This window comes from Pecten maximus, chromosome 19 (assembly GCF_902652985.1).
Source record: "Pecten maximus chromosome 19, xPecMax1.1, whole genome shotgun sequence".
NCBI lineage: Eukaryota > Metazoa > Mollusca > Bivalvia > Pectinida > Pectinidae > Pecten > Pecten maximus.
In genome coordinates, this window is record NC_047033.1 from 26,318,178 (window position 1) to 26,338,147 (window position 19,970).

General features: G+C 38.4%; 1 protein-coding gene across 1 annotated transcript in view; it reads right to left on the reverse strand.

Moving 5' to 3' along the window:
• Nucleotides 1-19,970, reverse strand: part of LOC117317373 (rab3 GTPase-activating protein catalytic subunit-like) — a 39,274-nt gene that overhangs the window by 4,661 nt on the left and 14,643 nt on the right. The window contains 13 exon segments of the mRNA XM_033872179.1: nt 164-260; nt 560-681; nt 4,721-4,826; nt 5,545-5,626; nt 8,510-9,165; nt 11,176-11,230; nt 12,264-12,436; nt 12,956-13,081; nt 13,767-13,930; nt 15,709-15,801; nt 16,184-16,257; nt 17,083-17,151; nt 18,040-18,121. Coding sequence (XP_033728070.1) covers nt 164-260; nt 560-681; nt 4,721-4,826; nt 5,545-5,626; nt 8,510-9,165; nt 11,176-11,230; nt 12,264-12,436; nt 12,956-13,081; nt 13,767-13,930; nt 15,709-15,801; nt 16,184-16,257; nt 17,083-17,151; nt 18,040-18,121 — 1,899 coding nt within the window.

Sequence of the window (19,970 nt, forward strand, 5' to 3'; positions counted from 1 at the left end):
CCATACCTTTTTACGTGCGATCGGGGAATCGAACTCCGGGCGCCTAGGTGAAAGGCAAGCTTACCACTTTGCCGCCCTACCACTAAATAATGTTTAGAGCTGTAACATTTCAAACCACCCACTCAGTTTATCTACTAAATTACAAAGTATGTTCGGCTCTTACCATTCTGAATGACTTTGATGATGGCCGAGTGAATTACGACTGGCATCAGGTTGAGGACAAGATTGGCTGGTTTCATCGACGACAGGAAATGTAGCACCTGTTGAAATGAAGATCGTCATTCTGAAAAGTCTGATTATTGGATGGAATTTTGGTTTTCAGTTAGGAAAGACCCTTCATTTGTACAGGAAAGAATTATCTTCAAAAGATGTTTCTGATTGCCCATTTGGAGCTAGCCCCTCTGGTCCCTTCAGAGGTACAAAATAAAGGGTGCGGAAAAATCTTACTCCGTGAAACGCTCCCACATGAAAGTTGTAAAAAAACAAAGATACATTAAAAAGTTTAAATTGTAAGGAACAGAAAGCGGTCAGGGTTATTTCTCAGCTTATAAATCCATACCTTTTCTGCTTCCTTTGTGTCATCAAAAAGTCGTTTCTGTCGGCGGGCAGGAACTGCCTTACTAGATTCCCAAGCCTCTCTCCAAATGTTACCGGGTATCATCATCCTCGGGCTTAAATGACCTGTTTTCATGGAATAAAGTTATTTATAATGGAACTGTATTAGGGTGCTGTGTTACAAGGTACTGTGAGGTTAAGCTTCAATATTACATAACTAACTTACATGAATAGGATCTGGCTACTTATTTTAGGCGTTTTTGTATCATTTTGGAACCAAAATCATCAGAAAACAAGACCAGAGGGATCTTGGCGCCCACCATTGAATGTTCTTCATAGGTTCCATGTCAGATTGATCTTTTCTCTACTTTTCTCTTCTTCTAAGTCTTACTAGTCTGTGTAAATTCAGAAGAAACCTCTAGTACTTTTCAAACAAGGGAAACCTATATATGAAATTTAAGATTTAGGCACCAAGGGGAACCTTTATATGGAATTTGAGAAAGATTCCTTCAGTACTTTCTGAGAAATAGCGATAACAAACTTCAATTGTCAAAATCCAAGATAGCTGCCTGTCGGCCATGTTGTTTTCTGATTGGTCTCAAAATGCAATATGCATAACTAGGCACCAAGGGGAACCTACATATGAAATTTGAGAATGATCCCTTCAGTACTTCCTCAGAAATAGTGATAACAAACTTCATTTGTCAAAATCAAAGATGGCTGCCTGTCGGCCATCTTGTTTTCTGATTGGTCTCAAAATGCAATATGCATAACTAGGCACCAAGGGGAACCTACATATGAAATTTGAGGAAGATCCCTTCTGTACTTTCTCAGAAATAGCGATAACAAACTTCAATGGTCAAAATCCAAGATGGCTGCCTGTCGGCCATCTTGTTTTCCGATCGGTCCCAAAATGCAATATGCATAATTAGGCACCAAGGGGAACCTACATATGAAATTTGAGAAAGATCCCTTCTGTACTTTCTCAGAAATAGCGATAACAAACTTCAATGGTCAAAATCAAAGATGGCTGCCTGTCGGCCATGTTGTTTTCCGATCGGTCCCAAAATGCAATATGCATAACTAGGCACCAAGGGGAACCTACATATGAAATTTGAGAAAGATCCCTTCAGTACTTTCTCAGAAATAGCGATAACAAACTTCAATGGTCAAAATCCAAGATGGCTGCCTGTCGGCCATGTTGTTTTCCGATCGGTCCCAAAATGCAATATGCATAACTAGGCACCAAGAGGAACCTACATATGAAATTTGAGAAAGATCCCTTCAGTACTTTCTCAGAAATAGCGATAACAAACTTCAATGGTCAAAATCCAAGATGGCTGCCTGTCGGCCATCTTGTTTTTCAATCGGTCCCAACATGCAATATGCATAACTAGGCACCAAGGGGAACCTACATATGAAATTTGAGAAAGATCCCTTCTGTACTTTCTCAGAAATAGCGATAACAAACTTCAATGGTCAAAATCCAAGATGGCTGCCTGTCGGCCATCTTGTTTTCCGATCGGTCCCAAAATGCAATATGCATAACTAGGCACCAAGGGGAACCTACATATGAAATTTGAGAAAGATCCCTTCTGTACTTTCTCAGAAATAGCGATAACAAACTTCAATGGTCAAAATCCAAGATGGCTGCCTGTCGGCCATCTTGTTTTCCGATCGGTCCCAAAATGCAATATGCATAACTAGGCACCAAGGGGAACCTACATATGAAATTTGAGAAAGATCCCTTCAGTACTTTCTCAGAAATAGCGATAACAAACTTCAATTGTCAAAATCCAAGATGGCTGCCTGTCGGCCATGTTGTTTTTTGATCGGTCCCAAAATGCAATATGCATAACTAGGCACCAAGGGGAACCTACATATGAAGTTTGAGAAAGATCTCTTCAGTACTTTCTGAGGATTAGCGATAACAAGAATTGTTTACGGACGGACGGAGGGACGGACGGACGGAGGGACGGACGGAGGGACGGACGGACGGACGGACGGACGACGGACCACGGACGCAGGGCGATTTGAATAGCCCACCATCTGATGATGGTGGGCTAAAAATTTGTGGAATCACAGTCCCCTACTGGATGTGAAATCACATGCCATGAATGCATGGGTGATGAATTCATGGATCAAGGGTAACAACAGTACTGCAGGATAGAACAAGAGATCCCAGAGGGATCTTGGCGCCCACCATTGAATGTTCTTCATAAGTTCCATGTCAGATTGATCTTTTCTCTACTTTTCTCTTCTTCTAAGTCTTACTAGTCTGTGTAAATTCAGAAGAAACCTCTAGTACTTTTCAAACAAGGGAAACCTATATATGAAATTTAAGATTTAGGCACCAAGGGGAACCTATATATGGAATTTGAGAAAGATTCCTTCAGTACTTTCTGAGAAATAGCGATAACAAACTTCAATTGTCAAAATCCAAGATGGCTGCCTGTCGGCCATGTTGTTTTCTGATTGGTCTCAAAATGCAATATGCATAACTAGGCACCAAGGGGAACCTACATATGAAATTTGAGAATGATCCCTTCAGTACTTCCTCAGAAATAGTGATAACAAACTTCATTTGTCAAAATCAAAGATGGCTGCCTGTCGGCCATCTTGTTTTCTGATTGGTCTCAAAATGCAATATGCATAACTAGGCACCAAGGGGAACCTACATATGAAATTTGAGGAAGATCCCTTCTGTACTTTCTCAGAAATAGCGATAACAAACTTCAATGGTCAAAATCCAAGATGGCTGCCTGTCGGCCATCTTGTTTTCCGATCGGCCCCGAAAATGCAATATGCATAATTAGGCACCAAGGGGAACCTACATATGAAATTTGAGAAAGATCCCTTCTGTACTTTCTCAGAAATAGCGATAACAAACTTCAATGGTCAAAATCAAAGATGGCTGCCTGTCGGCCATCTTGTTTTCTGATTGGTCTCAAAATGCTATATGCATAACTAGGCACCAAGGGGAACCTACATATGAAATTTGAGAAAGATCCCTTCAGTACTTTCTCAGAAATAGCGATAACAAACTTCAATGGTCAAAATCCAAGATGGCTGCCTGTCGGCCATGTTGTTTTCCGATCGGTCCCAAAATGCAATATGCATAACTAGGCACCAAGAGGAACCTACATATGAAATTTGAGAAAGATCCCTTCAGTACTTTCTCAGAAATAGCGATAACAAACTTCAATGGTCAAAATCCAAGATGGCTGCCTGTCGGCCATGTTGTTTTTCGATCGGTCCCAAAATGCAATATGCATAACTAGGCACCAAGGGGAACCTACATATGAAATTTGAGAAAGATCCCTTCTGTACTTTCTCAGAAATAGCGATAACAAACTTCAATGGTCAAAATCCAAGATGGCTGCCTGTCGGCCATCTTGTTTTCCGATCGGTCCCAAAATGCAATATGCATAACTAGGCACCAAGGGGAACCTACATATGAAATTTGAGAAAGATCCCTTCAGTACTTTCTCAGAAATAGCGATAACAAACTTCAATTGTCAAAATCCAAGATGGCTGCCTGTCGGCCATGTTGTTTTTCGATCGGTCCCAAAATGCAATATGCATAACTAGGCACCAAGGGGAACCTACATATGAAGTTTGAGAAAGATCTCTTCAGTACTTTCTGAGAATTAGCGATAACAATAATTGTTTACGGACGGACGGAGGGACGGAGGGACGGACGGACGGACGGACGGACGGACGGACGGACGGACGGACGACGGACCACGGACGCAGGGCGATTTGAATAGCCCACCATCTGATGATGGTGGGCTAAAAATAAGAAGCTGTCCGTTGAAATAATATTTTCCTTATGAGTGGTTATAGGTGACCTGCTTTCACCCTCACCTTTATTTTCCCTACAATACTTTATTTTCTAACAGTTTGAGGAATACCAATAATCAGGAATTACTGAAGGAATCCCCAACTCCATAAACACAATATCAGGATATAAAGCCCACCAAGATTCCAAGAAATTGTTTTTTTTAAATATAGGATCTCAGGACAAAAATTAGAACACTTAACAATGAAGAATAACTTTTGTTAAAATAGGCAAATCTTAAAATACCAAAATAAACAATGGGCAGTAACTTTTGCAAAAATCAAATACTGGTAGGGGTTGGAGAACTATTTGTAATTTACATACATTTTTTACTAACTTGTCCGTCATCATCTACGACCTCTTCTTCTATCCAATCCCGTGGTGAGTACCACCGTACAAAGTCAATCAATGTACATCCCGGATTGGCCGCCTGAAAAATACAAGGAATCATCGTCACCTTCCAACTATTTTTTGTAAAGAAATTCTTTTCAGAGATTGCTTTGGTTTGGTTTTATTTCCTTAACGTCCTATCAACAGCTAAGGTCATTTAAGGACAGCCTCCCCTGTGTAGGTATAGTTTTGTATTGTTTAACGTCCTATCAACAGCTATGGTCATTTAAGGACAGCCTCCTGTGCGTGCGACATGCATGCGTGTGGTGAGTGCGTATGTGTATTTTGGGAGGCTATGGAATGTTTGTAAATAGTCTCCTTGTGATAGGCCGGATCTTTTGCCGATTTATAGTGCTACCTCACTGAAGCATACTGCCCCACCTAGTCACATGATACTGACAACGGGTGAACCAGTCGTTCCACTCCTAATATGCTGAGGGCTAAGCAGGAGTAGCAACTAACTATTTTCAAAGACTCTGGTATGTCTAGGCCTTGGGACAGAGCCTAAAGCCTACCTCACAAGGACGAACGCTCAACTAAAGGCCAAAAGTGAGGCTGTGTCAAGGGAGACATTAGGAAGAAAGCTGTTAAGAAAGAAGAGAAAACATAATATCCCAAATTAAGTTGCCTCTTATGATCATGCAATGGGGCCAGCTGTACAATTCTTACGCCCTACCTGCAGGGCAGCTTTTCAGAGAAACTGATGATAATATTATTGAATTTGATGATCAGAAGCCAGGCAAGGGACCTCCTTTTACCTTGAAAGACTCCATGTCTGACATCAGACAAGCACTCTGCATTCTGGCTCTCAGCTGTGCTCCCTCTGAAGATGTCCCCAATCTGCATCATAAAGGTTTAACAATGGACTATTAAATTATAATAAGCATTTTGAAATAGAATTTATTGTCCAGGCATTAGGTATTAAACTTTGCCTATCTTAATCTATTATACAACACAATTGTGAAACGAGTTATAACAAGTTATATCAACTTTATTAATCTTAATCATGCTTGTTGGCCCTGATGAAAGCACACAAGAAGTCTTCCTACAGAGGTAACTGATGTGATCCTCAAACTTTTCAGGTTCGATTAGGGAATAAAACCCTGGGCTGAAAGGTGAGTGTCAGCTTTACCACAGCTCCACCAACCCACCAGCTTTTACCAGGAGTTATTTATACCACAATTTCACCTCCCTGATCAGATGTGAAACAAGAGGCCCATGGGCCTTAACGGTCATCTGACAAACACTTACACTTACAGCAGGGACACACACCCCAATCCAGCATTATTACCATAAATTATTTATCGCAGCCAGTTATGTTTTAGATCAAATTTGGTTTTTATCCATTTAGCTTGTCCAGGAAGAGCAGCATCATAAAGCAAAATTTTAGCCAAGTTCCCATTTTTGGGGCATGCCCCTCTGTCCCAATGGGTCAGACAAGACTCATTTATATCAATTAGGATTGCCTTTCCCCAATGATGTTTCATACTAAATATGGTTGTAATCAATTAAGGCATTAAGGAGGAATTGCATTTTTAAGAAATGTTTAACCTAAGCACTCCTTTTGCCCCATCTTTTTTTCCCCAGGGGTCAAACCTGTCTCATTAAAAAATATGATTGCCGTCACCTAATATGTTTCACATCAAATTTGGTTGTAATGCACCAAAAGGTTAGGGAGGATTAGGATTTAACAGCAAATATTCACCAAAGTTCCCATTTTGGGGCCCTGCCCCTCAGGCCCCAGGGGTCACACTAGCCTCGTTTATATAAAATATGACCACCCTTCCCAAAGGATGTTTCACACCATATTTCGTATCAATCCACCCAAGGGTTAGAGAGAAGTAGATTTATAGCAAAAATTCACCAAAGTTCCCCTTTTGGGGCCCCGCCCCTCTGGCCCTAGGGGTCAAACCAGCCTCATTTATATAAAATATGATTGTCCTCCTCCAATGATGTTTCACACCAAATTTGGTAATAATTCACTATGGGTGTTAGGAGGAATAGGATTTTATAGCAAAATTTCATCAAAGTTCCCCTTTTGGGGCCCCGCCCCTCTGGCCCCAGGGGCCACACCAGCCTCATTTATATAAAATATGACCACCCTCCACCAATGATGTTTCACACAATATCTGGTTGAAATCCACCAAAGGGTTAAGCAGGAGTAGGATTTTATAGCAAAATTTCATCAAAGTTCCCCTTTTGGGGCCCCGCCCCTCAGGCCCCAGGGGTCACACCAACTTCATTTATATAAAATATGACCGCCCTCCCCAAATGATGTTTCACAACATATCTGGTTGAAATCCACTAAAGGGTTAAGGAGGAGTAGGATTTTATAGCAAAATTTCATCAAAGTTCCCCTTTTGGGGCCCCGCCCCTCAGGCCCTAGTGGTCACACCAGCCTCATTTATATAAAATATGACCGCCCTCCCCAAATGATGTTTCACAACATATCTGGTTGAAATCCACTAAAGGGTTAAGGAGGAGTAGGATTTTATAGCAAAATTTCATCAAAGTTCCCCATTTGGGGCCCCACCCCTCAGGCCCCAGGGGTCACACTAGCCTCATTTATATAAAATATGACCGCCCTCCCCAAATGATGTTTCACAACATATCTGGTTGAAATCTACTAAAGGGTTAAGGAGGAGTAGGATTTTATAGCAAAATTTCATCAAAGTTCCCCTTTTGGGGCCACGCCCCTCAGGCCCCAGGGGTCACACCAACTTCATTTATATAAAATATGACCGCCCTCCCAAAATGATGTTTCACAACATATCTGGTTGAAATCCACTAAAGGGTTAAGGAGGAGTAGGATTTTATAGCAAAATTTCATCAAAGTTCCCCTTTGGGGCCCCGCCCCTTAGGCCCTAGTGGTCACACCAGCCTCATTTATATAAAATATGACCGCCCTCCCCAAATGATGTTTCACAACATATCTGGTTGAAATCCACTAAAGGGTTAAGGAGGAGTAGGATTTTATAGCAAAATTTCATCAAAGTTCCCCTTTTGGGGCCCCGCCCCTCAGGCCCCAGGGGTCACACCAACTTCATTTATATAAAATATGACCGCCCTCCCCCAATGATGTTTCACACCAAATTTAGCTGTAATCCACCCAAGGGTAAAGGAGGAGTAGGATTTTATAGCAATATTCACCTAAGTTCCCTTTTTGGGGCCCCGCCCTTCTGGCCCCAGGGTTCAGACCAGCCTCATTTATATAAAATATGATTGCCCTCCCCCAATGATGCTTCAAACCAAATTTGGAAGTAATCCACCCAAGGGTTAAGGAGGAGTAGCGTTTTGAAAGAAAAAGTTTACGGACGGCGCACGGCGCACGACGCACGACGCCGGACGAAGCACGATGACAATAGGTCATCCTGACCCTTAACTGGGTCAGATGACCTAAAGATATGGAGGTCCCGGCCAGTCGACTATGTCATAGTCGGCGACCACCATATCTTTTAGTCGACTGGTCGGCGACTACCATATCTTTTAGTCGACTGGTTGGCGACCTCCATATCTTTTAGTCGACTGGTCGGCGACCACCATATCTTTTAGTCGACTGGTCTATGACCTCCATATCTTTTAGTCGACTGGTTGCGACCTCCATATCTTTTAGTCGACTGGTTGTTACAACAAAGTCGCCCAAGGCCACTCGACAGATTTTTCAAGTAACAATCAAATATTTTATTATACCACTAATACATCACATGATTTATTTTACTCTACCTTGCTAGAATCTCGGCGTGTTCCTCCAGCATATCCTCAGTCATAGGGGCAGGTTCTTGTGTAACAGGAATGTACATTGATTCCTCAGAATCTATCAATTTGAGGTCTCCGAACGGAGCCAGTCGCCCGACAGGTCCGTGGGTAAAGCTCTCTTTAAAGGCAGTGTCACTGTTGGAGTCCATACTGTCACCACTCCCCGGCTCCTCCTGCCCATTATCACTATCAATATCACATTCATCAGCCTCTTTGTCCGGATCAGACAAGTGTTTTTTCCAGGAATCCTTCCTTTTAACCTGGTCATCCACACAGTCCTCAGGGTTTAGTTCCATACTGTCCTTACGAGATGTCGCTTCATCACATTCGAAAAACTCATCTTCACTTGAACTCTGCACATCCATGTGAGCTAGTTTTGTGGCTTTGTCACTTAAACTCGATAGTGATACACTCTTCTGTTTGAAATTTCCACTGGACATCGGCTGATCTGATTTACTATCAGCCGATGTCCTCCTCTCTGACTGAGCGTGCCCCAAATCAGCACTTCCTGTGCCTTTATCTTTCTTTGTTTCTTCGCTTGCAAACATATTGTCCAAATTACCTTCATAGCCTTTATATAATTGTTCACGCTTCATTTTTCGCTCAATGCAACAGTTAAGCATCTGAAATGAATAAAAATTTCCTTCATTAAACCTTTCAAAATATAATTCTCATGTTATGACAGCTATGTTGTGTTTACCCATGCTTGTAACCTTACTACGTTAAATATCATACAAGGTTTCTTCTGAGTCAGTGCTTTTCTCTCTGGGTTAAATACAAATGAACATACCATACTTGCCAACTTTTTAAAATTCTCATGGGGGAGAAAGTATGTGAGCGACATTTTTGACCGGAAAACACATTTCACGCGCGACACATTTAGCAAACAAAAACTAAGGGGAGATAATTTGCTATTGGAAAATAAATTCCTTGCATGAATACTTAAACTTCCTTCCCTCACTGAAAAAAAGGGGGAAAAAACTTATTTCAAGCTTGGCCAATGATCTTTTTTATTCAAGTTTGGAAAGATAATTATATAAGCAACATGTTACAAAAAAATAGCTGCAAAATTACATCATTTTTAATTATTTCTGGAAATGATTTAACTCACCAGGTAGATATGTTATGAAAATTATGTTGTAAGATAGATGTCAGTCAATTAAATGCAAATTATCACAATGATATCACCTTCTATCAAGCTTTAATTTCTCTCCAGCAGTAAACTTCAAAAGAAAATACCTAAAATGTCACGATAAATATCTAGAGTACAATATAATATCTGAATGAAATTTCAAAAAAAAAAAAAAAAAGGGCTGTACCAGCAGTTGTAATCAATTTAGGCTTACAACTCAGTACTTTGTAGCGCTAGCAGAGACATATATACTGTATATATGTCTCTGTTTGTAGGTGGGGACTGATACATATGTACTTAAATTCAAAGTTTCAACACGACAGTATTTAGTTTAAGAAAGTGAGTATTTGTGGACATGTTTTTGTCTTTCAAAATGTGAATTGGGAAAGTTTCTGCCAAAATAAGTCTCTGCTAATTGAAACTAAGTATGCTGATGCTACGGTGATTGAAACGACGTTACCTACCGGCAACCAGGCCTTCGGTCTATATGGTCGTTATTGTGAATTTATTTCCTTGTGCTAATTATCTAAAGATCAGCCAATGTTTAAATGTAGTTAAAATTTCAATAAGTAATCTGTCAAATTTGATACTCCGTTGATAACATTGCCAGTGTTGTTTTCACTTTTTCTGTCCGAGATATACTGTCAAGTAGAGGTCGTTTATGCGCTTGACATCAAAGGCAGTATACGAAGCCATGTACAAGCGTTTAATCAACCATGACTGACCTGCTACAAAACCATCACCACGCGTCCTCAGCTTAATTGGTTTTAATTAATTGTTTATTTATCGGGGTATTGTCACCCTTGCAGTCAGTGAAGTGTCAGAATTTCGTTACGGTCTGTAAGCAGGTCAGTTCACTGACCAATGCCCCACACGTCTTTCACTAGCCAGCAAGCGTTACCTGTCATAGGCCTAAATCAAACTAACAAGATGAATAGGGGCTCCATACGGGGTTATCAAGACATATTCTCCAAAATCGGGAGAATACACTATGTTTTATCTATACGATCGGGAGACGGGGCAGGGAGTCTGGAATCGGGAAATTCCCGACTAAATCGGGAAAGTTGGCAAGTATGACATACTTTATATCATTCTTCCTTAATTTCCCCCTTTTAAAATATAAACCAGGCTATCATCCATTCATTCTTCCAAAGATCATCTGTAACTTCTGTTACAGGTCACAGAAACTGTCATCTTCCTGTCTTTCTGGCTACTATCATACTTTCTGTGTTGCACTGGCTACTGTCATAGACACGCTCACAGATTAGGATTAAGACTTACCTGTAGTTTTTGGTAGATCAGACACGTCCACAGGTTAATTAGGAGAAATACGTACCTGTAGTTTTTGGTAGATCAGACACGTCCACAGGTTAATTAGGAGAAATACGTACCTGTAGTTTTTGGTAGATCAGACACGTCCACAGGTTAATTAGGAGAAAGACGTACCTGTAGTTTTTGGTAGATCAGACACGTCCACAGGTTAATTAGGAGAAAGACGTACCTGTAGTTTTTGGTAGATCAGACATGATCCAAGGTTAGGAGCTCCAGGTTCAATACTGTACAGCAAAAAATAATCATAAGTTACAATTTGTGAACCAGGCAAGGATCATTTTTCAGAACATCAAACTTTTCACACAAACATAATTTACTTTTAACAATTTTTACAACAAATACTGTTATGCATTAATTTTCAAGTTTTCGCAAAAACAATTTACCAGTAAGTTATAGATTTTTAAGATCTAAGTTTATCTATTTCATCTATTAAATAAAACAACATTATAAATTAAAGTGATCTGTATACTCAAATTCTAAGAATGAGACTGGAGACATATATTACTCTTTGATGAAACACTTATTTTTGATCTCCTAGTGGTACTGCATTTACAACATTCTCCGGACACTTACCATTAAATTAAACACTAATTCTCCCAGCGATACCTCACTCCCCAACAATCTCCTGACATGTACCCTTTAATGAAACACTAATTCTCCCAGCGATACCTCACTCCCTAACAATCTCCTGACATGTACCCTTTAATGAAACACTAATTCTCCCTGCGGTACCTCACCTCCAACCATCTCCAGACACTTACCCTTTAATAAAACATTAATTCTCCCAGCGGTACCTCACCTCTCACAATCTCCTGACACTTACCCTTTAATAAAACATTAATGCTCCCAGCGGTACCTCACCCCCAACAACTTACTGACACTTACCCTTTTATAAAACATTGATTCTCCAAATGGTACCACACCTCGAACAATCTCTGGACACTTACCCTTTAATAAAACATTAATTCTCCCAGCAGTACCTCACCCCCAACAACTTACTGACACTTACCCTTTAATAAAACACTAATTCTCCCTGCGGTACCTCACCCCCAACAACTTACTGACACTTACCCTTTAATAAAACACTAATTCTCCCTGCGGTACCTCACCTCCAACCATCTCCGGACACTTACCCTTTAATAAAACACCAATTCTCCCAGCGGTACCTCACCCCCAACAACTTACTGACACTTACTCTTTAATAAAATATTAATTCTCCCAGCGGTACCTCACCCCCAACAACCTTCTGACACTTACCCTTTAATAAAACACTTGTTTTCCCAGCGGAACCTCATCTCCAGCACAAACTCCTGCCAGAGCTGGGCGACGCCCCGTAGACCCCCGTTACTGATGTTAATGATACACAGACAGACGGCCAGGCTGTGGACCAGGTTGTCACTGGGACAAGACTTCAACTGTTTGGAAAGGTTCTGGGAAATATAAATGTTCAGCATCATTAACACTTTCTATGATACTGTAAATGTGTAAATTTAGTGGTAATTATATTTTAGCACATGTTTATATTCTAATGGTAATCTTATTAAAGCACTTTTCGCTCTAGAAGTTCTCTGCTGAATTATGATTGTGCTAATTACATGTTGTAGACCTTGACTTTGACCTACTTTCCATTGAAAATATGATGGCAAACTAATATGTTCACAGTAGCTCTCTCCCCCCCCCCCCCCCCTCTCTTTCTCTCTCTCCATCTTTCTCCATTGAATACTTCATCAAACCAACAGATTTTCTATCATCATATAACAAGTACAATTATAATGCCTTGATTCAACAGGCCTTCTTTGAGACCATTAACTAACAAATGTATTCCTTAATATTAAAACTTTTTATTCAAATTTCAGCCAGAATTTTATCACACTTGGGCTATTACTGAAGAGACCATAACTATTTTATTTTCTATACAGTTAAAATGTAAATATTATAATATACATTACCCTGATGACCTCTGTGTACCGGTTGTCAGACTCCGGAGCATCAACCTCTGTAGCGTCCATTTCTTTTTCTTCTTCTCCTTCCTCCTTCTGTTTGTCAAATGCATCTTTTGCATCCGGAAACAAGAGCTATGAAAGTCCAAACACAAGGCAGATATGAGGGATCATTACACAACCAATCATCCTTTATAATTTTAACAGAAATGGTCCATGGGGCCTGTATCAGTCATCTATCAGTTGCAATTTTGTTTTGTCAAGACAACGATACATTTTGAAATCAGCCTAAGCGCCCATATAACCAGATCGCCTCTAGACACACTTGTAGTTTAAAATACAAATAAATATCTAATTAAATCTTTTTTGTATGAAATGAAGAATCAACAGCTAGTTACTAAGCTGCTAAAGAACTTGGGAGACAAACATGAACTTGCTGGTCAATGACAAATAAATGTATCTGTAAATTTAAAAGCATCCTCAATACTCAAAGATTATCTTCACTTTCAATCTCTACACCCCCGGAATATGTCCAACCTAAATGTTCAAAGATCAACTTCACTTTCAATCTCTACACCCCCGGAATATGTCCAACCTAAATGTTCAAAGATCAACTTCACTTTCAATCTCTACACCCCCGGAATATGTCCAACCTAAATGTTCAAAGATCATCTTCACTTTCATTCCCTGAAAACAGACCTTATTGGTTAGCATAGTAACACTTCAGCACAAATGTAGGTCTAAGTTTGTATAGACTGTTTAAAACAGCCATATGAATTGTTTACTATAACAACTCCCAGCTAGGTGTCATGTCACTCACCTCCAGAAGTTCGGTGAGAAGATCTGCCGATATTGGCGCGACCCCCGTCTTGACTGTCATGCGACTACTGGCGCGATTGACAACGTTGGATATGGACGGGATGCTGTAGCCTACGTTTGGCTCGGTCAGTCTCTGTAGAGCTTGGCTGATATCGCCAGTCTGGTCTACAAACCAATAATACATCAATCCATCAAACCAATGATACATCAATACATCAAACTAATAATACATCAATCCATCAAACCAATAATACATCAAACAAATAATACATCAATCCATCAAACCAATAATACATCAATCCATCAAACCAATGATACATCAAACCAATAATACATCAATCCATCAAACCAATAATACATCAATCCATCAAACTAATACATCAATACATCAAACCAATATTACATCGATCCATCAAACCAATACTACATCAATCCATCAAACCAATACTACATCAATCCATCAACCATATACATCAATACATCAAACCAATAATAAATCAATCCATCAAACCAATGATACATCAATCCATCAAACCAATAATACATCAATCCATCGAACCAATAATACATCAAACCATCAAACCAATAATACATCAATCCATCGAACCAATAATACATCAAACCATCAAACCAATGATACATCAAACCAATGATACATCAAACCAATAATACATCAATCCATCAAACCAATAATACATCAATCCATCAAACCAATAATACATCAAACCATGAAACCAATAATACATCAATCCATCAAACCAATAATACATCAATCCATCAAACCAATGATACATCAATACATCAAACCAATGATACATCAAACCAATAATACATCAATCCATCAAACCAATAATACATCAATCCATCAAACCAATGATACATCAAACCATCAAACCAATGATACATCAATACATCAAACCAATAATACATCAATCCATCAAACCAATAATACATCAATCCATCAAACCAATAATACATCAATACATCAAACCAATAATACATCAATCCATCAAACCAATACTACATCAATCCATCAAACCAATAATACATCAATCCATCAAACCAATAATACATCAATCCATCAAACCAATAATACATCAAACCATCAAACCAATGATACATCAATCCATCAAACCAATAATACATCAAACCATCAAACCAATGATACATCAATCCATCAAACCAATAATACATCAAACCATCAAACCAATAATACATCAATCCATCAAACCAATAATACATCAAACCATCAAACCAATGATACATCAATCCATCAAACCAATAATACATCAAACCATCAAACCAATGATACATCAATCCATCAAACCAATAATACATCAAACCATCAAACCAATGATACATCAATACATCAAACCAATAATACATCAATCCATCAAACTAATAATACATCAATCCATCAAACCAATAATACACATCAATCTATCAAACTAATAATATGTCAATCCATCAAACTAAACAGTTTATGTTAACAAATTGATCATTATGATAATAAACTCATTATGATTTCAGAGTAAAAGAAACAGCATTTTAGCTGTAAATTAAGTAGACAATAACTCATGCTTATATATTGTCTTTCCTTGTCTGCTTTCGGTGTCCCTGCAGGTAAACTCAATCAGTGACAACATAATCACTAATCCTAAAGAACAGCAGTGTTAACTGTTTTTTATCTCTTAAAACTACATGTGAATCTGACAACACACTGTATGTGCATGCTTTTTCAGAAATCTGATTTCAGTAACATTCAAAATGAGACTGATCTGGAATTACAATGACCTTAACCTTTCAAGGTCATATGATTGTTAATGACTTCTGTTCTCAGGATGTATCAAAATAAGTAGAGGTCAATGAGGTCAAAGCAATCATCATCCAAGCGTCACATAAACAAACTAGATATTTGGGATCAGACTACCTATGAAACCTACCTGTCTCCTCCTCCGTCACCACCATATTCCAAAGAAGTTCCTCCGTACTCTCCTGTCGGTAACCATGCTTCACGAAGCTCTGTAGGTAATGGCCTTTATAGGAAATGAAACAATGACTATACCTCAATCATCTATTATATAATCTTCAGCCTTTTAAACAAAAGACTCGGGATTGTTTTTCGCTACATAAGACATGTAAATATTATTTTTTCCACCCAGATTTCCTAAGGAAACCTTTCCTGGTACACGGCTTATTAAGCACGCCCCTTTTGTGCTTTTGAAAGCACACAGTGCAATATTGAAATAATTCTGTGTTTCCAATATTTTTTCAATTAATTGTTGTATGTTATTATTATCCTGAAGTGACCCAGGTGACACATCTCAAACTAAGATTACAGAGAGTCCAAGCTCAATAGAGATGAAGTCCAGGAAGGCACAGATGTTTCAGTTTGTAGCTTATTCAGCTGATTCATACCTAATAAACAGTTGGGGTCATCCGACATGCCAATCTTTACTGACCACTGAGGAGCCTGGAGAGGGTCAAGGTCACTGAAAATATATTTAAGTATAATAAGCAACTTAACTGTTAAAGTATAATTTTTCTAAAGGTTTAAAAAATAAAAAAAAACACTGATGATATGAGTAAGTTTAAAAGCTTGATTCTGATTGGTTGGAAAAGCTTGATTCTGATTGGTTGTAGAACTGAGCAGGGATCATCAATCAATGAATGGGTTATGTTTCATAAATACTTGCCAGGGACATAGACCATATAAATAACTTGACACGTTGTCATGGGTAAAAATGTTATATATCAGGGGTTCACTAGTAAGGAAACCTGTGTGGATGTTCTGAGATTTACTTACAGAATTCTATATCACAATGATGGCTTAATGTGATCGTTCAATGTGTTCACAAAAACATGGTTCAAGAGATGTTTGAGGAACTTCAGTTCAAATGATAGTTCATAGTGCAGTTGTTCACAAAAAAAATCATAATTTCCAAAATAAATATCACAGATGGAAAGAGCTTCAGTGTGAGATCATTTACAGAAATTATCTCTGAGAACTATTTCAGTAAAATATCTACCCAATGGGAAGACGCTAGGTTTGTCATCAGGGACCACCCATAATTACGATTTAATTCAAACAGCATTTTCCCCAGCATCAATTGTGCATAGAATTTCTTTATTTCAGGATTTCTCCCAATGGATATTTAATTTATTTCATTAGCCAAGAGATGTTTAAATAATTTTAAAAAAAATCTCGAAAAATATCTTAATAAAGATAATATGCAGACATTTCTTACCCATAATCCTCCCAAGCTGACATGCCTACAGTAATATAGACATGAATCTGAGTTTTATACTGTAGTTACCTGTAATTCTGGTTCTCAACAATCATATCCTCTGACAAACTCGGCCAGGTACAGGCGAGACGCAGTTCACTGAAACAGGGTAATTTTTATATTAGAAAGACAATACACACACATTCTCAGACAAACTCGGCCAGCCACGACGCAGTTCACTGAAACAGGGTAATTTTTATATTAGAAATACAATACACACACATTCTCAGACAAACTCAGCCAGCCATGACACAGTTCACTTAGACAGGGTAATTTTTATATTAGAAAGACAATACACACACATTCTCAGACAAACTCGGCCAGCCATGACACAGTTCACTTAGACAGGGTAATTTTTATATTAGAAAGACAATACACACACATTCTCAGACAAACTCGGCCAGCCATGACACAGTTCACTGAAACAGGGTAATTTTTATATTAGAAAGACAATACACACACATTCTCAGACAAACTCGGCCAGCCATGACACAGTTCACTTAGACAGGGTAATTTTTATAGATGTATTTAATTAAAAAAACCCAATATACATCAAGTACTCAATTCCCCAGGTTTAGACTTATTTCTAATTACAACATAAACTAATATATAGTATATTGTTTAGATGTAAAATTTCATGCGGCTGTTTTTTTTTTTTAATTTATTGTCTTGGATCTTAAATAGTTTGCTGAACACCCATTTTTAAAGATACTGCAGTAAAAAATTCTATACATTTGTGTATACATTGTTAAAATCCAACATTACCAACAACAGTAAAACTAGTTTATGACAAATTCCACAGGACCAGAGGAAACAGTTTGTTATATCCGCGAAATTTGTTATACAGTTTTGAAAATTATCATATTGAGTCAAATTCATGATTTAATTTTTTACTCTATACAATAATTTTTTTTTTTCATTATCAAAAATAAAATTAAAAGTTGAACATATACATAATAATGTTACATATACAAAATGGCCGCTCACCTCACTGGGTCTTCACTCGCTCCAAAAGGAAGACTATTAAAGGATGTACACCCGATCTCATCCTCCATCAGTGAAGACAGATCTAAGGGAGATAATCCGGTTTTGGTTTACGATGTGTACATACACAATTCATCACAGAGTTGCAAGATACAATGATTTCAATATCATCATAAATATATCACATAATTTTTTCGAATTTCAAATTGGAGAAAATTAAAGTCTTCAAAACCAATAAATGTTTACATGTATAATGTTTTATCTGACAAAAATAGCGAAACAAAAAATCCATTTCAGCTGTTCTAAACAACAAACTCAGTAAAGAAATTCAACTTCAGTATGAATGCAAGGTATAAGATGTCTGCAGAATTCAAATGTAAAAATCTTAGTGTGAAAGTGAGAGAGACTTCCCATAAAATAGTTATATGGCTGGAAGGTAAAATGTAGGATCTAGGTGTATATGTATATGGTATCTGTATTGATGAGAAAATCCCAGCAGGAATTGGAATATGCACTTTGACCTTTCCACATGACACCTGTGAGACAATGGCTGGTTTACAACATACTAATATATATATGAAACAATGAGTAAGTTACGACTGATACTCATTAAGGTAGGCAGCAAACTTTTTATATTGATCTGGTAATTGTATGAGTACACCTTAAACCTACATCAATTAACCTTTTCAACCCTAAGAAACTTAAGTGGACTCTTCCAATCAATCATCATTTGAAGTCCAATATGGTCAGTAGGGGTGAAAGGGCTAGCGCTAATGTTCAGGTAGATATTTGTTGTAGTGAAGAAATTTGGATGGAGTGACAAGACTGACATTCCTAAATTCAGTTAGATTCATCAACATTTAAATATATTTTGTATCAGAATGGTGTTTTACAGAAACCATACATATCAAACAGAATAAGCATTTAACACAATGTAATTCACCACTCCAATTTCCCATACAGACATTAAATGCTTTTATAAGAGAATATATTCAATGAACAAGTTTTCTTCAAATGTATAAATATCAAATACTGTGTATGTTCCCAAGGATAAACTTCACACAGAGACTTAAACTTGATAATATACTCAAAATCCAGCTAATTTCTCACAAAATCTTAAATACCAGAGGAGCTGCTACATTATATGTTTAAAACCTGAAGAAAAATCTGTGTCTTCCTCGTCATGGCCCCACCCCCTGGGCCTTGACACACTGATTTTCAATGAATGTAGTTAGTAACTAGTACGGATGGCCCCACCCCCTGGGCCTTGACACACTGATTTTAAATTGACATGGTTAGTAACTAGTATGTATGTCCCCACCCCCTGGGCCTTGACAAACAGATTTTCAATGGACGTGGTTAGTAACTAGTATGTATACTGTGCATGACCCAAACTACATATTTAACAAAACACACAAAAGACTATGATGACAAACTGCACTGTCTTTGACCTTCATGCACGACTGCGTATATCTCCACACCTCAGTGATTAAACTTACTGAGATCCCCAGGGAAAAGTGATCAAAACTTAAGTTGTTTAGATATGGTCACCTGTAAGCTAAAGTGAGGTACCAGCACTTATCAAGACAAGACTCAATAAGTATCGCGGAGCAGACACCCATTCCTGGTGGAGCAGTGACATAGATTTTTGTGCTAAAAGCATGAAAATACAGAAATGTAACAAGAATTGACCTACTAATACATGATAGTTATGCATTATCAAACCAAACCCTTAAAAGCTGAGAGAGGAGATCTCAGGATAAAGAAAAGTTTATGTAGGACAGACATAGATGCTTTAATCAAATTTTGATGGGTACTCAAAAAGGGGCATAACTCTAGGGGCTAAAGCTAAAGCACTGACAGGTCTGCCCCTTGGAAAGTAAAAATAATGTGTAGTATCTCCAGTGCTCTTGACTACTTGTGAGTGACACAAT